General features: G+C 58.3%; 6 protein-coding genes across 6 annotated transcripts; 3 read left to right on the top strand and 3 right to left on the bottom strand.

Annotated features, from left to right (window-relative positions):
* Positions 1–246: 246 nt before the first annotated feature.
* Positions 247–4,344, bottom strand: D7B24_003012 (uncharacterized protein; the record flags this gene model as incomplete). The annotated part of the gene is made up of 3 exons (XM_028637206.1): positions 247–994; positions 1,067–4,084; positions 4,277–4,344. The coding sequence occupies 3 exons, from the start codon at positions 4,342–4,344 to the stop codon at positions 247–249; spliced, it is 3,834 nt and encodes a 1,277-aa protein (XP_028497414.1).
* Positions 4,345–6,123: 1,779 nt separating this feature from the next.
* D7B24_003013 (uncharacterized protein) lies at positions 6,124–6,759 on the bottom strand (the record flags this gene model as incomplete). The annotated part of the gene is made up of 1 exon (XM_028637207.1): positions 6,124–6,759. The coding sequence occupies one exon, from the start codon at positions 6,757–6,759 to the stop codon at positions 6,124–6,126; it is 636 nt and encodes a 211-aa protein (XP_028497415.1).
* Positions 6,760–7,381: 622 nt separating this feature from the next.
* MRE11 (meiotic recombination) lies at positions 7,382–9,663 on the bottom strand (the record flags this gene model as incomplete). Its single annotated transcript, XM_028637208.1, has 4 exons — positions 7,382–8,244; positions 8,307–9,405; positions 9,458–9,585; positions 9,648–9,663. The coding sequence occupies 4 exons, from the start codon at positions 9,661–9,663 to the stop codon at positions 7,382–7,384; spliced, it is 2,106 nt and encodes a 701-aa protein (XP_028497416.1).
* Positions 9,664–13,681: 4,018 nt separating this feature from the next.
* PHO4 (phosphate-sensing transcription factor) lies at positions 13,682–15,481 on the top strand (the record flags this gene model as incomplete). The annotated part of the gene is made up of 2 exons (XM_028637209.1): positions 13,682–13,757; positions 13,815–15,481. 2 exons carry the CDS (start codon positions 13,682–13,684, stop codon positions 15,479–15,481), a joined length of 1,743 nt encoding a protein of 580 aa, XP_028497417.1.
* Positions 15,482–17,425: 1,944 nt separating this feature from the next.
* On the top strand, positions 17,426–19,519 carry D7B24_003016 (uncharacterized protein; the record flags this gene model as incomplete). The annotated part of the gene is made up of 2 exons (XM_028637210.1): positions 17,426–18,032; positions 18,696–19,519. The coding sequence occupies 2 exons, from the start codon at positions 17,426–17,428 to the stop codon at positions 19,517–19,519; spliced, it is 1,431 nt and encodes a 476-aa protein (XP_028497418.1).
* Positions 19,520–19,640: 121 nt separating this feature from the next.
* On the top strand, positions 19,641–21,622 carry D7B24_003017 (uncharacterized protein; the record flags this gene model as incomplete). Its single annotated transcript, XM_028637211.1, has 5 exons — positions 19,641–19,672; positions 19,750–20,032; positions 20,153–20,627; positions 21,125–21,214; positions 21,510–21,622. The coding sequence occupies 5 exons, from the start codon at positions 19,641–19,643 to the stop codon at positions 21,620–21,622; spliced, it is 993 nt and encodes a 330-aa protein (XP_028497419.1).
* Between the last annotated feature and the right edge of the window lie 663 nt (positions 21,623–22,285).

Consider the following 22,285-nt stretch of genomic DNA (forward strand, 5'->3'; position numbering starts at 1 on the left):
CAAAACACAACTGTGGACGCCGTCCAGGTTCGAAGCCTTCCAAGACAGACCAAAGAGAGAGAGAGAGAGAAGACCCAAGCCAAATACACCATGAGATAACCTCCATGTACGCCGTGCATCCCTTGCATCTTCTCTTTTCCTTCATCATTCCCATCAATCAATAAGAGTCGGAAGCCCGAGAAAGAGAGAAGAAGAAGAAAAAGTAAACCCTCGAGCTCCAGATCTCCGTCCGCCCCTGCTTGCTCCTCAGTCCAGCCGCAGCAAATTTCGCGACTCAAGCACAGACGCCATGTCCTTCAACCGCACCGGCTTCGTCAGGAAGAGGTCGATACCGCTGACAAACGCCTCGTCCTGCGCGCTCTCCGACGCCAGACCCGACAGCGCAATGATCGTGATGGGCGGCAGCTGCTTCTCCCGCTCAAAGGTGCGGATGCGCCGCGTCGCTTCGAACCCATCCATGACGGGCATCGAAATGTCCATGAAGATGCAGCTGTATCCTTCGGGCTCGGTCCGGTATGCCTCGTACGCCTCCAGGCCGTTTGTCGCCGTGCCGAGCGGCCGCCCCAGCTTCTTGACGTACGAAGACAGGATCCGAAGGTTGATGCTGTTGTCGTCCACCAGCAGGAATTTGCGCGCCTCTTCTCCCGTCTCCGACGGCGGCACCGTACACTCCGACGGCGGCGTCTGCACGTACCGGCCCCTCCACGACAGGATCGACCCAGGCGTCTGCGATCGCTCCAACACCGGCGAAGCGGCAGCCCGAGAGGAAGCCTCGGGGCGCGCCGTCGACGCCTGCCCCACCTCCCCTTCCTCGCCGTCCGGGTACTCGACAGCTGCACCCCCCTCGTCACCTGTGCCTTGTCGAGGCGGACTTGGCCGTGCTGAAGGAAGACGCAACTCGGCTGGAACAAAGTCCAGTGACTGCGATGATTGCAGTGCGAGCCATCGCTGGCAGGCGAGGAGCAGGATCTTGGCGAGCTTGCGCGGGCCGAGCCTGTCGTCTTTGCGTTAGCACAGCACGTTCACTCTCGAGGGTCAGTACAATGACAAGACACGCGTAACGTACGGTTGTGAAATGAACTCAAACACCCCCTCCGTCTGGGCGGCTTCCGCCGATGTCGAACGGTCGAAGGCCAGGAGGGGGTTGGCGCACACAACGACGCAGGGCGGGTTCCTGAACGTCGACACATCGACATCCGGCATGGCGTGCTCGGCGACAAGGACGACATCGGGCACGAGCGTCTCCGTATCCGACAAGACCTCCATCTTGAGCCAGTCGCGACAGATGCCTTCGGTCAGGCCGCGGCCGAACCCATCACGACCCGGCTTCGCCCGCGCTTGCGCGCCCGTGTCATCCCCGTGGAACTCACTGAAGCCGCTGAGGAGAACCCGCAGACCCTTGAGATCGGAAACGTGCGCTGCGAACTCGTCGTCGTCGCTCATGTACTCGGACTTGTTGGTGGCGGCTTGCAGAGGCACCGACACCGTGACTGTTGTCCCGACCGCTACCCGGCTCTTCACGCTGATCTTGCCGTCGAGGTTGGTGACGATCTGCTTGACGAGGGACAGACCAAGGCCCGTCCCGGCGCTCAGGTGGTCTTCCTGCGCGAACGCGCGGAAAAGATGATTCTGCAGATAGTCTTCGCCGATGCCCTTGCCCGTATCGGCTACCACGAGGACGACCTTGCGGGGCCGCGATGGGGCGTCGTGGTTGGCAGACGCGGGTGTCGTCTCTTGTCGTAGGGACACGACGATGGACCCTTCTTGCGTGTACTTGAGGGCATTGCCCACGAGGTTGAGAACGACGCGGCGAAATGCACCGGGTGATGTGTGGAAGATCCAGCTGCACTGCGGGTCGAGGTCGAGGGAGACAAAGACGCGGTTGAACCCCAGATCAATGGCATTGGGGCCAGTCATCTGGGTAGAACCAAAGTCCTGCATGGCATTATGTGCGTCCATCCGACGGTTGGCCTCGGCATCCACATACCGCGTCTTCTTGTGCTTGCCCAACTGCGCCATGGATGTGTACTGAAAGTTGTAGCCCGCGAAAACACTTTCCACAACGTCCTCGACCAGCAAGTCGAGAGGCACATTGGACTCCAGCACGCGCACGCCAGCTTCAATCGACAATTGTCGAATCGTAGGCCACGGATAGGGCCTGCGCGTAGACTCGGGGCTTCGCGGTCGAGTGGAAGCAGCGGCCTTGGCCATCGTCGTAAAGTTGTTGATCTTGGAGAAGTCGAGTAGATGATCGAGCGTGTCCATCAGCGTCCTGCCACACGTCTCAATGGTGTGTAAAATGTTGCCCTGGAAGACGGTCAAGCCCGTGTCGTGAAGCAGCTCGGCTGCCAAGATGACGCCGTGAAGTGGGGAGCGCAGTTCGTGAGACAGCGAGCTCAAGGCGTCTGATTTCGCCTTGTCCGCCTGAAGCGTCTCGAGGCGCGCTATCTCGGACATGGCGAGGACGCCGAAAGCCGTCAGGAAGCTGAGCTCGCCGGCCACGGTAAAAACCCGGCCCGGTGTGTTGGTGTAGACGAACCCCCCGGCGCGCCATCGATCTTTCTTCGAATCCCGGACGGGGACAAAGGCGACGCATTGTGCTCCGGGGAATGCTCGCAGAATGGCAGTGCCCTCGCGGTGCCGGGCCCAAGGGTGGTTGCGACGTCGGGACGGCGCAGGGGAAGAGCGAGGATTTGCGTGTGTGAGCATGCCTGGCAACGCTGTCAAGCGGTCGTCTTCGGAGGAGTCGGTCAGGCGCAGCTCGCCGTTGGGGCGGAAGTTGAAGATCTTGCCATCGGGGTAGCGTCGGAGCAGACGCGCCATAAAGCCCTCGGGCAGGTTGGCGCGCATGGCCGAGGGCCGCGCGCCGTTGATGCTGGACGCGTCTGTCGTGGCGAAGCCGAGCACGCGGCAGTCTGGTGCTGCGTTCTCGCCGCCAGACGAGGAGAGAGCGTCGCTGCTGCTCGCGGACTGTGCTGCGACGTCGCCATGGTCCGCGTGGGGCTTGACGTCGCTGAGGCCGCCAAACAACCGTACGTGTGCGTCGAAGAAGACGCATCCTTCGATCTCGAGAGACTCTCGAATCATGTTGGCCGCTTTGGAAAAGATCGTGCCGACGCTGTTGCCCTGCAAATCGTGTGGGCGAAGGAACATGGGACTTTTCAACGACGTGTTGGAGCTCCTGGAACTGCTACTCGAGTGGTGCGGGGTGGAGGCACGGGAATATGGCTGAGGAGCAGGTTCGTTGAGGGACTGGTCACCCGCCTTGGAGGTGGCGAGGGACACGCGTGCCTGCTCGTTTGCTTCGAGTATGCGGTCCTCCTCCGACCGCTGGAGGTCTTGTTGGCGGGCATCGAGGGCTCCTTCGTGGGACGGATCGTCCTGAAAGGCCGTCGTCGTGTCGTCGTGCCGCCAGCCGGAGATGGTGGCCGCTCCCTCGACGAAGGAGCCCAGGCCCCTGTTCATGCGTGCGCCCCGCCGCGCTGCGGCAGCTGCCCTGCCGGCCTCGAAGTGCTCCGTGATGGCCTTGGACAGGTTGCGAAGCACGCGGGTCATGTGCGGGCTCCAGTCGTCGCGCAAGACGGTATCGACGACGCTGAGCACGCCCATGTTGACACCTTTGGCGGTGCGGATGGGCACGCCGGCGAAGAACTTGGCCGGAGACCCGGGGCCGCAGTAGAGGGTCGAGGCGAAGCGCTTGTCCTGTTCGAGGTCGGGCACACAGAGGACGGGCAGCGTCGTCGATCCCTCGCCTTGCTCGGGGGCGAGGGGGTCGAGAGGGTACAGCGCGGCCTCGCAGACGCCGAAGCGTCGGGGGATGGCGGTGCCGCAGAGCCAGAGGTCATGGTCGTGGTCGGCGGCGCGCAGGCCGGGAACGAGAGGCAGGGCGGGTGTGGCCTCGGCAATGATGTGCTGATAGTCGCAATCGAAGACGGAAACGAGCGCACGGGGTGTGCCGGTCTGACATGCGGCAAGCTGGGCCAGGGCCGTCAGGACGGTGTCGGGAGAGGTCTCTAGCTGGGGCAGCGGCAGCGCCCGAGGTTGCGGGTTCTGTTTCGTCGTGGTGAACAGCGCCGGATAGTACCTAGAGGGGGGGGCGGACACATGGAGTCAGCCAAAAGGTTCGGGTCAGAATCGAGGCAGTGTCAGAATCGAGGCAGTGTCAGATCGAGGCAGTGTCAGAATAGAGGCAGTATCAGGTCAGAATCGAGTGTCAGAATCGAGGCAGTGTCAGAATCGAGGCAGTATCAGGTCCGCATCGAGAGGAGTAACAAACTTGAAGGTTTCGTGCTCGCGCGAGGATTCGGACACGATCCTCAGAGGAGCGGCTTGGCGTTCAGCCATGGCTGACGACCCGCCCGTTCGGGTGCAGGGTCCTGTCGGCTCGAGATGGCGGATGCCTGTGGGAGGCGAGATTTCGATGCGAAGGGCAGGTCTTCGGGGGGGGGGGGATATGGCGGCGTTTGTGGTGTGTGCAGGCAGAACCCGGTATGTGCTTGCCGTCGCCCGGTGCGTTGGTCGGTAGCGTCCTGTCGGGGTTCAAAGCATCGACATGACTTGGAGGTGGGTTCGGTCAATGTTGGATGGCAAAGAGGTGATCAGCGCCGTGACATCATGGACGTAGACGCAAAGTGGCAGAGGATGTGAGGCGGGGCATGGCAATCGTCAGTGCAGTAAATGAACGTGGAGATGCAAGGCAGGTCAGGGTGGTATAACGAGGTACCTGACAGAAGCAGCAGCAGCAGTAAAATGGTTGTTCGTCTTGTGATTTGTGATTTGTGATTTGAAGAGGGGGTGAGGTGAGGTCTGGCTCTCCGCTTCTGCTTGGCCAGACCAGAGACGGACGGGAACGGGTGGTGGTCTTTTTGGGGGGGGGGGAGGGGGGGGGGTCTTGTGAGAGCGGGGCAGGCACAACCAGTGGACAGAGCATGGCATTGTAGTCGTAGTGGGCAAAGCCAGAAGGAAATCAACGCAATCGGGAAAGAGAATCGCATGTGTCGGGGGGAGCTGCGAGTGGGCCGGTCCAGGCCCTGCCCGGCGGTCTGATCTGAGGTCCATTCGCGAGCGACCGATCTTCGATCCAAGCCTTGCGCCCCCACATGAGGACCCAGAAACCCAGGCCAAAGCCCAGAGCCAGAGGCCAAAAGCCAGGCCCAGCGCTCCTAACGCAGGAGCTGACCGTGGCCCATGTAGGCTCGATCTCGATCTCTCCTGCCACGACCTCCCACGGAACCGAGGAGGCCCGGCACTTTGGCCATCCGCATGCAATGCCTCGCTGGTGAATCTTACCTGCCTGCCTATCAGGTAGGTACCTGCCTGCCTATCAGGTAGGTACCTGCCTGCCTATCAGGTAGGTACCTGGGCAGGTACGGTAAGGTAACTACACGCTCAGTGGACAAGACAGTGCCTTGGTAGGAATCTCCAGCCGGGCGATCTGCATCTGGCCAACCATCCCGCATCACCCGTGTTGATCTCTTGTTCTAGGTCCATACCCATCCAGCCATTTTGTTCGTGCCCCGCATAACGCTAATCGGCTCTCGGTGCTGCGTCTTCAAGCTCGAGTTGACACATTCCAAACGATCCGATGGGAAGAGGGGGGGGGGAGAGGGCTTATCGTATCTAACTTCATTTGAGCCCATGGATGCTGTTTTCTCCCTGCTCCTCGTTTCAAACGTCGACAGCATGCACATCTGCACTCCTCAGCCCGGCCTCCGAATTTCGGGTCACCACTGAGTCGGCATCCAGGCATTCGGCATGCGCCCGGGCGTCAAGGCCGTCTCCTCAGGGCACGTCTCCCACTGCCTGCACCGTCCCTCATAACGGCAAGCAAGGCGCCATCACCGTGCCAGATCTCGGACGAGGTCTGCTGTCAGACATGGAAACCAGCGACAATCTGGGTCACCGCGTGACTGTGCGCATCGATGAAAAAAAAAAAAAAAAAAAAAAAAAAAAAAAAAAAAAAGAGAGAGAAAGGGAGATGTAAGTTGCAGGACGGAGACGTGCCATGTCCAGTCCATCCGTGGCCATCATCCCCAAGTCTCCTCACGGTTAGGTAGGTCCAGGAGTCACGATTTTCATTGACCCCGCGTCAGAACACCCTCCCAGCGAGCCACCTTCGTCGGTCTACACGTCGCCATCCACTCTCAACCCCTGCGCCGCACACGCCCTGCCCAGAATCGCCCGCAGCACCCCCGCCTTGCGCGTGTTGTACTCCCGCGCCGTGCCCCCGACCCGCCGCACCTCCTCCGCCGCCGCCCTCTTCGCCCGCACGTACCTCGCGCGGTCCTCCGCCCCAGCCGGCATCGCGAGCCAGTCCCGCAGCGCCTTGTGCCGCGCCACCTCCTCGCACCCGGCCGGGAACACGTGCAGGTTGACGCCCGCCGCCCACGGCAGCTCGCCGACGAGCATGCGCGCCCCGTGCCACGACGGCTGCCGCATCACGAGCGTGAACCCCACCGCCTCGAGACGGGGCACGTACGCCTGCTCGTCGGCCGGGTCGCCAACCGTCACGTCAATGTCGATGATGGGCTTGGCGTCGAGGCCGGGGACCGACGTCGACCCGACGTGGTCGATGGTCGTGACCTGCAGGTGTATGGCGTCGAGGACGAGGAGGGCGACGACGAGGTACATGGCGGGCCAGGCGGCGTTGTAGGGCACGACGATGAGGGGGCGCGCCGGCATGGGGTTGACGAGCTCCATGGTGGCTGGTGTGAAGCCTTGCGGTGCGGTCTGTGCTGGTCCAGCTGATTCCTGCGGCATGGCTGTGATGCGGAGCTATCTCCCACGCTGTGCTGTGCTGTGTCGTGCTGTGCTGGCTGTGCTGTGTCGTGCCGTGCTGGCTGTGCTGTTTTATTGGGAGGTGCACCGTTCGTAGGGTCTAGAGTGTCTATTGAATTGTCTTCTTGGACACCTCTTCACAAGCTTCGTTGCGTTCCCTGCTTCGTCCATATAATGCCCCAGGACGGACTGGAGCCCAATCAGTCTGCGTCGACGCACAGGTCTTGCGCGTGTTCAAAGGCCGTCAGCGCCGTCATTTGCCAGAGGTTTCAAGAACAGGTTGGTTGAAAAAGTCGACGGAGGACAAAGAAACACGGGCACCATTTCCAGGGGCTGGCACATCCCATGCCCGTCGACACAATGTGAGTACCTAAGAAAGGGATTGTGATAGCATGCGCTGAGCACTGCGGCTTTGGGTCGGCCGACGCCGAGAGAACATCAAAAAAAAAAAAATGCAAGGCAGTGCATGTTACGCCGCACGTTGCAGTCCAAGGAACACAATGTTGGAAAGAGAGTTGCGGTGGCCAAAACACCAGCTGGATATCGTGACAACGCCGTACAGAATGCTTCGCCCAATCGACTCTGCCGAGTCCCCCGCATCAGCTCACCTTCGACGGGACCGCGTCGTGGGTGGCGCCGGCTCAAAGTCGTCATCCCCCGATATCTCATCATCACTGATCTCAACCGCTTTCTGTGACGCGGCCGCTTGCGAGAAGTTGAGCTTGGTCTGCCGTCCCTTGGCAGGCGCCCTTGCAGGCTGCGAGCGCTGCGCTCGCTTGGGCTGAGGCGCGGGATCATCGGCGAAAGGGTCATCGTCCATCACCACGTCCTCGTCCTCGTCCTCGTCCTCGCTGGCCGCCTTCTTGCCTCGACCTCGAGCAGGCGCTTTTTTGGCTGGTGCCTTCTTCGTCGGGGCCTTCTTCGCCGCAGGAGTCTTGGCCGTCTTGGCCGCGCCCCTTTTCGCTGGTGCTTTCTTCACGGGCGCCTCCTCTTCCGAGAGCTCCATGGCGTCCTCGTCTTGCCCTCGCACGGGCGCGCGTCCGGGTCCCGCCGGTGTCACCTCGAGAGCCTCCGGCTGATCCTCCCAGTGGCCGTCCAAGTCCGAGTCCCATTCCTCGGGCTTCGCCTTGTAGGTCCGCCGTGACGCCATCTTCAGGAGGCCCTTGGAGAACTTGCTGTCCATAGTTGCTCTGATCTTCTCCATGGCGCTGTCGAGATCCTCGTCATCCGAGTCCAGGTTCAGCATCTGCTTCACTTGGCTGGCCAGTGAGTCGCTGACAAAGCTCTCCATTGCATGCTTGTCGTCCTTGTTGACGAACTGGTTCACTGCATCGCCAAAGGGCGCCTGAGGAAGGATCTTGAGCGACTGTGCAGCGAGGAACTCCTGCACGAGCGCTTCCACCTTGACCGTATCGAGGCCCAAATTCTCATCGATGCCTTCTGGCAGTTCGGCCGTCTGTTTGCCTCCTATGGAAGGTTAGTCTCGAATGGAAGGAAAAGGGAAAGGGCCCAGCTTCAAAGGTACGCACGCGATGCCGTCGTCTTTTTGCGATGGAAGTAGACGACGTCGTTGGTATTGGCCACCTTGCCGACAAAGCGGTTGGAGAAGCGCTGCGGGTTCTCGCAGTCGTACTGGCCGCCTTCGGGTGCTGTGTACTCGACTTTGAGGCGAATCAGTGGAAGCAGCGGAGCTTCCTCCGCATCCTCCTCCTCGTCCTGAATGGCGAGCCAGTCGGCGTTGGCCTGCTCGATCATGTCGTCCACGACCTTCATCAGCCGCTTTGTCAACTCTTGGCGATTGTCCTTCATCTTGTCCACGCCCTTGAATCTCTTGTCCGTGGCCAAGACAATGTCCTTGGTGACAAAAGGGCGGACCGTCTTCAGAGGCAGTTTTTTGATCTGGAAGTCCTTGCCCGTGATGCTGACGACAGCAACATGCTTGGGCACAGCCTCTCCAGCGACCAGGGAGGTGGCCACGGAAGAGCCTGGTTGCATGACGTGGAACCCCGTTTCGGGATTCTGTGAGGGGTCGATGAGGCATTCGTGCTCGTGGCCCCAGACGACCAGGTCCATAAAGTCAGGCAGTACATTCTCGGGCAGGTAGGATGTGGCGGTGTGGGCGTGATGGTTCTGGTGGACGGTCAAGAGGTTGAACCAGTCAGTCTGTTGAACATTAGGTCGGAACCACTTGACCTTGTGATCGCGGAAGGTCCTGAACATGCGCTCGTCGCGGACGTTGCTGAGGCCGTAGAGAGCCAGTTTCGTCTGCCCCTTTTGCAGCAGCACCGGCTTCGCCTCGATGTTGTCGGCCTCGGCGATGCGTCCGAAATAGTTGACCAGGCCGGCGACCTGCAAAAGGTCGAGAGAGCAGAAGTGGCCGTCGCCGCTGGGGTCGTCGTGGTTGCCGTGAATCGAGAAGACGGGGATGGATATGTTGATGTCGGGGTCTTCGTAGTTGACGTGGGGGAACGCGCCTTCGAAGACTTCGTTTGCGTCACTCAGGAATTCGAGCTCGCAAGGCTTCATGCCGAGGCAGTTTCTTCGGAGGGTGCGCATGACCTGGTACATGGACTTTCGAGACGGTTTATTGTCGTGGAAGAGGTCGCCTCCCAGGAGGACCATGTCGACCTAGGGAAGTCAGCTAGTGAAGATAGGATGGTGCAGACGCAATCGTGCTGACATCTTCCTTCTTTGCCATCTCCATGATCTCGTCAAACGTCCTCCAACTGTCGTCCTTGCGGATCGGGTCTCGCTCTTCATAGCCGACATGATTGTCCGTCGCAACGAGGATCCGAATCGTGTCTGCCTCTAAATTTGCGGAAATATTAGTGCATGCTCAAGTAAGCAGGAAAGAAGGGTTCACAACGGACCAGTGAATTCGGACATGCTGCGGTATCTGTCGTGTCGATTCGCCGACGACAGCGCGGGTCAGCGATGGGCGATGAGGGGCTGTTGGTCGAAGCAAGGTCCCATGGATGGAGGCTAGTACGACAAGCGAAGCGCGTGTCGCGTTGGATCAGGGTCCACTTCAGCATTGACGCGAGAAAGACACTCGCTGTCATGTGATCAGTACGGTCGGTCCATGCGACGAGATTCATACTGTACTTCACGTGACCATTTCCGAATGCAGACATGGTAAAGCGTCACGGCATGTGATGATTTACACGTTACCACTTCAACGCTGCTTTCAATTTTGATCGAATAGCTACTCTCAGTGTCGGCGTCGATAATCCTGGACCTCAAGACGTAGTCAGTTCTGATCCGTTGAGCTGGCATACGAGAATGCGACGCCATGTGCAGCACAAATCACATGCTTCGGAAGCAGGTGCAAGGTGTTTCTCATATCACATCAAGCATGGCGGATCCTTACGATAACCAGTCAACAATGCATTCTCTCACACCTCTCTTGGCCCACATACAAATCAAGGACTCGCAAATATGTGACCGCCCCTCTCGATGTATTGTCATGATTGCTCGGCATATCCCCTGCAGGCCGTAAAGGGCAATCACGGCGAGTCGTGTTCGCCACCTCCCTCTCAGACGTCTATTCACTCTACCCCAAAGCAATGGCCGGGATGATGGGCATGGAGCGCACATGAAACGGATCCACGTAGCTTGCCATCCATATTCTAGGGTAAGGTAGGTAAGGAGGGGTAAGGTGCGGAACATGAAGGGAAGGGGTCGTCTGCGAAGCTTGAATGCGCTTGGCTGGCATGGGCTGATCGTCAGGCCTCGGACGCATCCGAGAAGGCGGCGCAGCGGGTTGTCTGTCCTCGCTGATGGTGTCGCGATAGGATGACGGGGAGCGCAACGCGGGGCGCAACACGATGGGGCGGCCATATGAGATGGCCATGGCGGGCTGTGGCGCTCTTCGTTTGCTGACAGGAGACGTGGGTTTTTCTGCTGACCGCTTTGGATCTACAGCGAGACGCAGACGCAGACGCAGACACAAACACAGAGGCGGACACAAGAGCTCTGGCGGCGCGCAGCCACCTCGGATCATTTCGTGACTGACGTGGACAGAGAGGGGTAGCTACGGCAGGTGGCGCGGGAGGAAACGGCGCCATGGCGGCCGACGCAGTGAGAATCACAAGCGGAGGTAGCGAGGAGGATGATGGCACGCAAATGAATTGTCATGTCGATGCAAGATGCGACTGGGAGAGACGAATCCAGTCTTGGCGTGCGGCTGCCGCCGCCCTGTTGACAGGCGGGGACGTATCACATTGACTCTGGCCCAAACGAGACCCTGGTTGTCACAGCGTCGATTCATGAGCTTGACACTGCGGGATGTGAAGCCGCGGAGGAGCAGTAATTGTCTATTGCTAGGCCTCGCATGGGGCCAAGCGTGCGAGACTGCGGATCGTCGCAACGGTGCCGGGGCTGCTGACCGGGCGCGTTTCGCCGAGAGCGGTAGTTGTTGTTTGCCAGGCCGGGCGACATGAAGGTTATATGATCTATAAGTTGAGGCACGGGCCCTTCTCGTCGAGGAACGAGCCAGAGGCAGCGACATGGCCAACATGGCCAGGGTTGAAATGGTCGATGTCGTCAGCCCGCGATGGCTATGGCCAGGGTTGAAATGGTAGATGTCGTCAGCCGCGATGGCTGGGCGGCCACCGTTGAGGAGGGAGGTGACCACGTGCCTCATTGCCTCGGTCGGAAAGAAGACGACGATCAAGATGCAAAAAGAAAAAAACGGGCAAGGGTTCCGCGCCATCTATTCTGGTCCGAGGCGACATGAAGAAAAATGTTGGCCCGAATTCGTAAGTGGTCGTGTGCGCATTTTGCTCGATCACCAGCAGCACTGGCTCGTGGGCGATTGCGGTCATGTCATTGGCTGCATCTCCATAGACTGTGCCGTTTCTAGAAGTGTGTAGGCAAGGGACCTCTGGACTCGTTTCAACGAAGAGATCATACACGTGTAGGAATGGCAGCAACTGATTGGACAAAAAAATTGATGCAAGTTTTAGGCTTTGGCAGTGTGGGGTTCGGCCCGCTCTTGGCAGGAAGCTCGATCCCCTGTCCTGTCCATCATCCAACGCAACAGTGGACACGCCCACGCCGTGAGTCCCCTGGAGCCCACTGACGCATTCCACACCCCCCAAGGCGCCCCAATGGAAGCAACCCACAGGCGTCATCCACTGTATTCTCGCCTGTTCGTATTGTCGGCCTCCCCCCCGAAGCAGAGATTTATGGCGGCGGCTCTGGCGCTCAAGATGACCTGATTCCGATTCACATGCCTCTCTCTATGCACACACCCCCTTCTTTCAAGTCCCAAGTCCCTCTGCATGTGCGCCTGCGGGTCAGAGTCCTAGCCTCTCGGGGCCAAGAGATCCTCATGCTCCCTCCAAGGCGAGCAGGGCTGGCAGGGAGGGGAGAGAGCACATCGGTGGCAGCGCACATCAGGCAAGTGCTCACGCGACACATCCAACTTCATGCCTCGGAATAACGAGGGACGATCGGTGCTGTTGATTTGTTTTCATCAACCCATCGACGGTTACGATTCGGTTTCAGACAGACTCACCCAGCGTGGAGCCGCTTCGCTGTGGCCGCATCGACACGCCAGGCGGAGTGACCAGTCAACGAGGAGGAGACCGGGGGGGCATCTTACGGGGATAAGCTTAATGGTTCGGATGCATATGGGTTGATCGTGTGTGTGGGCGACGCTGGCCGAGAGAGAGCGACCAGTTGCATTGGGAGCCGCCATCCATGCCAACGCAACTCCACCATGTACCATGTACACCTTAGCATCAAGGTATTGTTCCTGGCACGAAACAGGATGATCGACTTTTCCATCGCACTTTGGCCATCGGCTTGACTGGCTGAGAGCCATCTCGAGAATTGTTTTTTCCCCTTCGACTGTAACTCTTGGCACCTTCAAGTTGAGGCCATCCTCATAAATATAGATCACCAGCGTCGTAGTGTCGGCCAATTCTTGTTTGATCGCTGCGCCAGGCACAATAAGCTTCTTTATTAACCTTTACCTTGACGTCGTCCCAACTCTCTTTGTCTTTGTGCCTATCAATGACGGGGACGACGCTGACTCGTCCGGGCCACTCAGGTTGAGACGGGACCTGTCGTGCTGTGCAAAGTGCCGCCACGGTCATCCAAGCGCATGCTGATCACCATGGTCGCCAGCGTCTCGCCTTGGCCTCAGGGCCCGGCGATCGATTTCCCTGGTTGCTCATTCTGTGACCTCCAAGTTGCCACGATAATCGGTTGATCCTGGAGACTCCCTCCTGTGGACAGTACAAAACAGAGCACCACCTTGTCATGTTCCCTGGCGTACGAGACGAACGGCTCTTGGCAACCAGGCCTGGTTTGGTCGGCTGTCCCCGACCACCATCCATTCGGCTCAATCCAAAGTACGCCAGTCACTTGGCAGCTAATGCCTGGATGCACACCCCTCTGGCCTCGGAAAAGGCCAGGAGGCCACCTCCCCCCCACATACCAAGAACGCCTCGACTGTCGGCGCCCATCTTGTCAGCTTGTTGAAGATCTTTCTTTCCCACTCGGGCGAAGAACCCGCAGGCGCTTTGCTCATGGGGAGTAGAGAAGTAGCTTGGAACTGCAGAGGTCACATCGGCCACCGCCCAACTTTGCTGGAGCCACACCCACACGACACCCGGCCGGGCGGTCTACCTGCTTCGCAGCCTTTGGGCTCCCCACCACGCAAACTCGCCCTCACCTTCGCCGCCACCTTCTCAAGCCAAGACTCTAGGAAAAGCTCACAGCACGAGGAAAATGAATCTACCCACAATGGTGCGCCTTGATATATAATTTCTCGCTTGTCCCTCTCTCTTCTCTCCCTTTCTCTCGTGGTCCTCAGTCTTCCGTCTCCGTCTTACAGCAAACACCCTTTCTCTCGTCCCTCCGCCACCGTCTTCGGACGACGACAACCATCGCCATGGCTGCCCTTCCTCAGTACGACTACCTTTTTGCCTTTGGCACCATTTTTGCTTTCCTCGATGCGTGGAACATTGGTATGCTTTTCTGGTGTCTCCCTGCCGCTACGGTCTGCTCATGCTAATCCTGTCCAGGTGCCAACGATGTTGCCAACTCATGGGCGACGTCCGTCGCCTCCAGGTCCATCTCCTACCTCTACGCCATGTGCGCCGCTTCCGTCATGGAGTTTGCCGGCGCCATGGGTGTCGGTGCTCGCGTGGCCGACACGATCCGCACCAAGATTGTCGACACGGAGCAGTACAACGATGACCCCGCCGTCCTCATGCTGGGCATGGTCTGCGCCGTCGTCGCCTCTTCCCTCTACCTGACCTTCGCCACCAAAGTCGGCTTCCCCGTCTCCACCACCCACTCCATCCTCGGCGGTGTCATCGGCATGGGCGTCGCCAGCGTCGGTGCGAAGAACATCCTCTGGGTCGGCTCCGGCGGCGGCACGAACGTCATCAGCACTGGTGTCGTCCAGGTCTTCATGGCTTGGATCATCGCCCCCTGCCTGTCCGCCATCTTCGGTGCCATCATCTTCTCCATCACCAAGTACGCTGTGCTGCTGAGGACCAACCCGGCCATGAAGGGCCTCTTTGTCGTGCCCATCTACTTTGCCATCACCGGCATGCTCATTGCCATGCTGCTCATCTGGAAGGGTGGCTCGTACGAGGTCAACCTCACCGAGCAGGAGATTCCCGGTGTCATTGTCGCCGCCGGCAGCGCCTGGGGTCTCCTGATCGCCACCTTCCTGTGCCCCTGGCTGTACCGTGTCGTCATCCGCGAGGATTGGGAGATGAAGTGGTATCACGTGTTCAAGGGACCCTTCCTTCTCCGCCGCGGCGAGGTGCCTCCCGCGCCCGCCAACTTCCAGGGCCCCATCCGCAACTTCTACGCCGGCCGCCTGACGCCCGAGCAGCTCGCCGCGCGCCGCGCCGATGGTGTCGCCGGTGGCGACGTCGATGTCGAGGCCGCCCAGCCCGCCGTCGCCGGCGAGAAGACCATTGGTTCCACGGCGGCGCTGGCTGCTGCCGAGGAGCCCCAGGCCATGCCCGAGCACAAGAGCCTCGTCGGCCCCAAGCCCGAGGGCAAGTGGAACACCAGGCCCGTGCTGTTCTGGTACTTCAAGTACGCGCTCCTGCACGGCGTCGACAAGGACGTCGTCGGCTCGCAGAACGACAAGGGCGCCATCGGCGGCGACCTCGAGGAGATCCACGCGCGCGCCACGCACTACGACAACCGCACCGAGTTCCTCTTCACCTTCCTCCAGATCATGACGGCGTGCTCGGCCTCGTTCGTGCACGGCGCCAACGACGTCTCCAACGCCATCGGCCCCTACGCCACCATCTTCGAGATTTGGCAGAAGGGCTTCATCCCGCCCGCCGACAAGGCCCAGGTCCCGCTCTGGATCCTCGCCTTTGGCGGCGGCGGCATCGTCATCGGCATCTGGACCTACGGCTACAACATCATGCGCAACCTCGGCAACCGCCTGACGCTGCAGTCGCCGACGCGCGGCTTCTCCATCGAGCTCGGCTCCGTCGTCACCATCATCCTCGCCACCCGCCTCAAGCTGCCCATCTCCACGACCCAGTGCCTCACCGGCGCCACCGTCGGCGTCGGCCTCTGCAACGGCGACTGGCGCGCCATCAACTGGCGCATGGTTCTTTGGATTTACGCCGGTTGGTTTTTGACTCTTCCTGTAGCAGGCCTCATCTCGGGCTCGCTGCTGGCCATCATCATCAACGCCCCACGCTGGTCGTGAGGGTGTGGTGTGGAGTCTCGGCAACAAGGTTCATGGGGATCGGAGGCGTACAACGAGCATCAGCAGGCGGGGAGTTTTGCCAATCAAGGAGTTCAGGGACACATGGATAGTCAGCGCATGGAACAGCTTTTTCCCAGGGCCACAGCTCATTTCGCGGCTGGGTCGGCGAAGCTTTGATGATTTTCTTTTTGAGACGGGGTTTTAGAGAGTGTGGTAAGGGGGCGCGAGTAGCCAGTTGGAATCAAATACCACAGAAATGACAAGAAGCATCCTGACACTCCCTTTCCTCTGTCGATGGTTGACCTACCAAGTGCTGTGCTACGAGAAGTCGGGGCAGTACGACGTGACGCGTCCCGGCGATCCCAACGAGGCAGTGCCGCCGGCAAGGAACAAGGGGACAAATGAGATTCGGAGCCACAGCAGCTGCACCTCTACACAAAACGGATCGGCGCGGCCCGTGTGCTGATTGACGAGGTGACGCCAAGGGGTACGGTGTGACGTCGTAGTGGACGCCCATGGGTTGGGCTTCCATGCGGCCCGTTCGGCACTTGAGAGGTCGAGAGGACCCGGTTGGTCATGGACACGACGCTACCATGTCAACGAGAGATCTGGCGGTGCACCGGTCTGCCTTCGGGGGCCGCACCGTGAGATACGGAGACGAGGCCTCGAGTCAGCACAGAGGAAGGCGGCACATGGGCTCCACTTTTGCCGAGAGGGTGGAGCGGCCCTTCGGCTGCGGCACGGCCGACGGGCGGGCGCATGCTTGTGTCTGCCAGCTACAGCAGCACCGACTTATGTGGCGATGTTTGAATAGTTGGGGAAGTTCTGTATTCTCATTCGTCTCTCATCGAATGTCTTCATGGTATACTGACGCAAGGACCGCAGCTTCTGTCAGTGCAGTGTCATTCTGCTGCATTTTTCTTCAGACGGATTATCCTATGGTAGGAAGACGATGTTAAACTTGATGAAGACAGATGTGGCGATGAATTGCATCCAATACGTACAGTGGTCGGCAGTGCGGCTCTGAAGCACGAACAAACAGACCCGAGGCAAGGGCAGGGTTGGGTCGCGCTTTCCTCAATCATATGCCGCCCAGCAGCACCTGACGCGACGAGCTTGTGCGCGTTCACGACTTGGCAGCTTCGTTGAGCTCGGCTGCATCACCGATCATATACCAAACACCAAACACCAAACACCAAACACCAAACACCAAACACCATCCCAACACATCCGCCAATAGAGAGTAGTTGGCCTGTCGCCCTGGAGTACCGCCAACTGCGCGATCCGATTCCTGCGGCACGTTACCACTGTCCGCCAATCCGACACTGCCGCCGACCACCTTTCATCGGCCTCCCGCATAAGGTACGGAGGCCCTGATGGAGATTCTCAAAAAGCCGCAGCATTCGAACTTCGTGTCTCTTCCACCGCTGCGCGAAACGGGGCGCCGTCACTTATGCCCAAGATACCAGTCACGCCATGGGTGACACTGCCGTGCCGCCGGACGGATCTCAATCTCTGCCTCCCTCCAGGCGTCGTCCTTGCTGGGGCATCGCGTGACATTGGCCTCGCAAAAACGTTCGGCAACCCGTCTGCCTGGATCCGCAATCATGGAGGTCGTCTTAGCAAACGTGCCCGTCGATCTCAGCGATCGTAGCTGCAAACATAGCTTACGCCATACATGAACGCCCTGGGCATCCTCGATTGGCAGTGCACCAAGAAGCGCGCCCAGAAAACCGGCTTCAATGCTTTCGTCGACAAGTCTGATGGCCACAAGTTTCTCCAGCGCCATGGCAAAGTTGCCGGCGCCGGCCCGGCAGCAAACCCCTTGTTCTTTCGCAGAACTGCCGGGCGACAAGACATGGCGCGGCTCACCCTTATGCGTTGCCATGTCTTGCCTCTCTTCGAAACGAAGCCCCGGACCCTTTCCTGATCAAGAGCCTCCAAATGCGCCAGGGTGTACGTCTACGCAACGGCAAAGCCCCCGAGGATGACATTCACCAAGACATGGTCTTCGAGGCGTTAGAATTGGCATGCGGCCACCTCTCGCTCGTGAATCCGACCAAGAGTCTGACCTCTGTTGAGCAATGTTGGTTCGATGCTCCTGGTCACGTTCGCTTTGCCAACAAGATGCTACTCGCTCGCCTCCCCGACAGCGCCATCATCCTCCACTTTGCCTACGACACAACCACTCATCTGATCCACGATTCGAAGGCCGCGACTCTAACGGCAGTCCTTCGCGAAGCCCCCCGCATTTTCCTCAGCGAAAGCCTCGATGGCAATATGGCCGCACTTGATGTCAGAGGTGGCAGCAGATTCAGGTACCGCGTTCCAGAGCGCTACACGCGTATCCCCGCCACGCGTCATCACGAGAAGTACGTTACGAGCTTCTTGGTGTACCAGGTTTCTTGCGAAACTAAACACATTATTCGTCTCGTGAGCCGAACGAGACATCGGCAGCTCTTCCCCATGGCGCATGAGGATCAGCCCCTGACACGAGAGCCCACCAAGAGCCTCGAAGACTTGGAGACCGCAAACTTGAGTTTCCAAGCCAGTCTGTCCGAGTGCGAACGAAGCGAATCGTTTCTTTCCGCGTGTCATTCCTAACACAAGCACTGGCGTCGAATAACGACCTGCACCCGCACATTGCAGACTTGCTCCTCTTCTGCATTCGCCAGGTGTTCAGCACAGCCAGGAAAGCCCAACAGTCGCACGACCCTGTTTCTGCCGAGGCAGTGAAAAGTCTATACCAGGGCATTCCATATCCATATCCAGGCATGGAGCCAAGTGACCTGGATCCTGTGGCTTTGATGGCGCTCCTCCTCAAGAAGGTAGCTCGCACCCGAAAGGAACAGCCATGACTGCTTTCAAGCACGCATCGAATAAAGACCACGCTTGGGTCTTCAAAGCCAACATCACACCCCCCAGACTTACCCTTCATGGTCCCGAGTATGAGCCGATGAATCGAATGTTGCGCAAGTTCTCCGATCATGCTAAATATTTCATGCGAGTCCAATTATGTGACGAAAATGGCGACGACAACTTTTTCTCGGCCAAAGCCTCCAACGACAATATCTACAACCGATTACGCAAAGTGTTTCAGAGCGGCATTCAAATTGCTGGTCGCGTGTACTCTTTTCTCTGATTCTCTCACTCTTCATTGCGCTCTCACTCAGCTTGGTTTTCAGCACCAGAAATCCATGCTTAAGTTCCCCAGATACCGACTACATCTGCGGCGCTGCGTCTCGCCCACTCAGGATGGTGCTCAACCGCCAAATGACCAAAATCCTCGAAGACAGGGGCGTCCGAGACGAGTGGTTCTTCAGCCAGCAGAAGCGAGAGCTTGAACGACTCCACGCCGTCACGGCTGGTGCGTGGAACACCGGGGCCTTTCTGCAGCTCCAAGGCATCGGCTCGGCATTTTACCTCTCGACATTCATCAACCCGCTCGACAAGTATGGTATCAACTACAGGCGCAATGACTTCCTGCGGTGTACTGTGGAGGCCGTAGTGTTTCAAGAGCTCCGCCTGCTGAAACATAAGGCGAGGATTCCCATGCCTCAAGGCGTGACTTTCTTCGGAATCATGGATGAGTCTGGGTTTCTTTCCGAAGGCGAGGTTTCCGTGTGTTACGACTCGTGCTACAACGGCTCTCTGCCGATCGACAGCACTCTTAACGATGGAAATATTCCTGTCATCCGGTCCCCTGCTCTCTACCCAGGCAACGTTCCATCAGTGAGGATGCGGACGCCGCCAGTGGGATATCCATTGCGAGACTTGAGGAACTGCATCGTCTTCAGCCAACATGGCGACCAGGACCTGCCGAGCCAGCTTAGCGGTGGCGACCCCGACAGCGATCTGTACAACATCATCTGGGATCGACAGGCACGCCCGAAACGCTTTTTGGCCCCGGCCGACTACCCTCGGATCACACCAACGGAGCTGAACCGCCAAGTCACGCGGGACAGCAAGGCTGGTTTCTTCGTCGACTCTATCAAGTCCGACGTGCTCGGAACGATTACCACGGAACACCTCTTCTAAGCAGACCAAAAAGAGGAGGGCATTTTGGATGCAGACTGTATCATTTATGCCCGGATGCACTCCACTGTGGTTGGTTTCTCCAAGCAGGCATTCCTGTGGCATTCCTGTGGACATGCAAGTCATGCCAAAAACCAACAGAATCCGCTCCGACTGGTAGGCATCCGCCTTTCGCTTCTCGCTTCCTTCTTGTCTCTTGTCTCGGTCAGGTCCATGGAGCTAACAGCATTCAGCTTTGCCCCGGCTCCTCCTACCCAGTACGCCGACTGGCAGCAGATTGACTTTGACGAAAAGCCGTCTGCCTCTTTTGACGGCGAGGACGAGGAAGTGGATGCTTTCCGGCCGACGCACAAGTTTTATCTGTCAAACAAGATCCTTGGCCGCCTTTACCGCTATATTGACGGAAAGAGCATGTGGGATCAAGACGTGCGACGCCCTGTTACAACGGAAGGTCCAACTGTTTGGGAGCAATTCATCGGTATGATGGAAAAGAAACTATTGGAGCATGTTCCCGAGGTCGGCAAGATTTCCTGAGGAGACTGGAAAGCTGAAGCCTGGGCGTTTCGAAACATCTAAGTCAAGCCTCATCAAGCCTTCTCACGTACTGCATGATTCGCTGACAGACGTCGGTATGAGGATGCTGTACACAATGTCATGTACGAATACTCGCACAGCCACCTGAGGATGTTGACAGAGATCGAGGTCTTTTGTGTCTTCATTTTCAGCAAGACGGGGTCGCAGACGCGACAGCAGGCCGACAACTCGAAGAAGCTCAAGGAGACGTTTGTGCGCATGTCCGAGACTCTTGTCGCCAATACACGACAGCGTACCCGGGAGACCGAGAAGGATACGCAGTACATGCCTCCTAGATCGGCTCCGACGTCAGGCGTGGATGATCCCCTCGATCGAGCACCGGCACCAAACCTGCGTGCGTTAGAGTTCTCATGGGCATGCTTGCAGGTCGGCCTCCAGGATAACGAGTACGATAATCGCGCCATCATGCAAAGCTTCAGGATTATCGAAGCGAGTTACTTCCTCAAAGAAGTCACTGAATTTGTCAATCATCTTGTGAATGGTAAGGTTGCATCGACGGCCTCCGCGAGCGGCACCGGTGAGTCAAGGGGAGATCGCATGATCCGACATCGTTCCCGCGGAATGGAGCGAACCCATATAATTTTGACGGAGGACATCTCACGAACTATGAATTTACGCAGTATCTCTGAGGCCTTATCGGAAAGACGGCTGGATGGACCAGGAATGATAGCAATGATGGGACGAAGGCGACAAAAACTGTCGAGGTGGAGGTCAAGATTTACGACGCTGGCGAGAATCATGCCAAACGTAACGAATGAGTTTTTAATTTTAGTGACACATTGACTGACGTTCACGATAAGAACCTCAGCCAAAGTAGTGTTACGCCTTGGGTAGGGCGGTAAACCATGCCAAGCAATCTGTCCGAAACGCAGAACTTTGCCAATGGAGTTCCGTCGTCATCGTCCTGCCAATTATCATCTCCGACAACGCCGTAACCCTTCATCCAGAAGCCAGCATATGTCCCAAAGGTAGTACGAGAAGTCTTGCAATCTGCACTCCCGCTTTGTCGGTCAGTGCTGCGAGTTAGGAAAGAATACATCGGCCCCGTCGTCCTGAAGCTTGAGCCTCACATCAAGGGACTTCCTTCCACACGGATACTTCCAGGTGAGCGTAGCTGAGATCACCTCTCCATGCAACAGAGCATTGCGTCGCATACTAGCCAGACGGCCGAAAACTACATCTAGAACAAGCGGCAAGTGGGGCAATAAGGAATATACAAACCGCCTCCCCCTCCTTGTCTGACTTCGTGGCAGGCCTGCCGCCCCTTTTTGTGCCGCCGATCAGGCCCGCTCCCCGCCCAGACATCGGATGCCCACGATCGCTGGGTTTACTCCTACATCTCGCACACCGTATCAACATGTACGTTTGGACCGAGACGACGTCCATGTCTGACCAACAGCCAGGCGCGACCCGGAACGAGAGCACGGTGGTCGAGGCATGTGTTGCTTTTTTGCCGGTGCCTGCAAGAAGGTGTACTGCGCGCCCCGACACAACGTTTGGGCAGCAAAATAACTCGTTCAAACGCGGGCCAGAAAGGGGAACTTGGTGTGTCGTCCTCGATTGTCACCATGACGCATGAGATCGACTTGACTGAGCAGCGATCGTTCGCCTTGGCCATCATGTTATTCCAGGGACCCGGCCCGGATTGTGGCCTCGTCCGGCAAAGGTACACTGTGAGGCGAATAACAAGTTTGCCTATGATGTCCTGCCCTCTAACAGGCGGTGCAAGAGTGGCCGAGCTGCATCGCAAAAGAACAAACCACAGAGTCCGCCGACTACATTGCCAATGACGAATCTCCTTCAGGAAAATAGTACATTCAACCTCGACCGTGCATGGCAGCAAGCACGCCATGTACTTGAGACCAAGTAACGGGTGGGTGGCCATCTGCAGGTTGCAAAACTTTACAGATGTGATACATGTTCCTCGCGAAGGCGTGGATGTAGCTCTGGCTTTCTCGATGCCGGCGTCTTGCGTGCGTCGATGCCCATCGGCGGCGAACTCCCAAAAGATGTAAACAAACCCGATGCACTTGAGGGTGCCGCGACAATGGCTTATATGCCTAGTGTACGGACCGGCAAGCCCACATCCATTGACGTCTTCGCCAGACCCCGAAAAGTCAGCCCTCTGACGCCCGACAAGGACATCTTATCGATGCCCAAGCTCCTGGGACCATC

The sequence above is a fragment of the Verticillium nonalfalfae genome (assembly GCF_003724135.2).
Source record: "Verticillium nonalfalfae strain VnAa140/NRRL 66861 chromosome Unknown scaffold_18, whole genome shotgun sequence".
Lineage (NCBI taxonomy): Eukaryota > Fungi > Ascomycota > Sordariomycetes > Glomerellales > Plectosphaerellaceae > Verticillium > Verticillium nonalfalfae.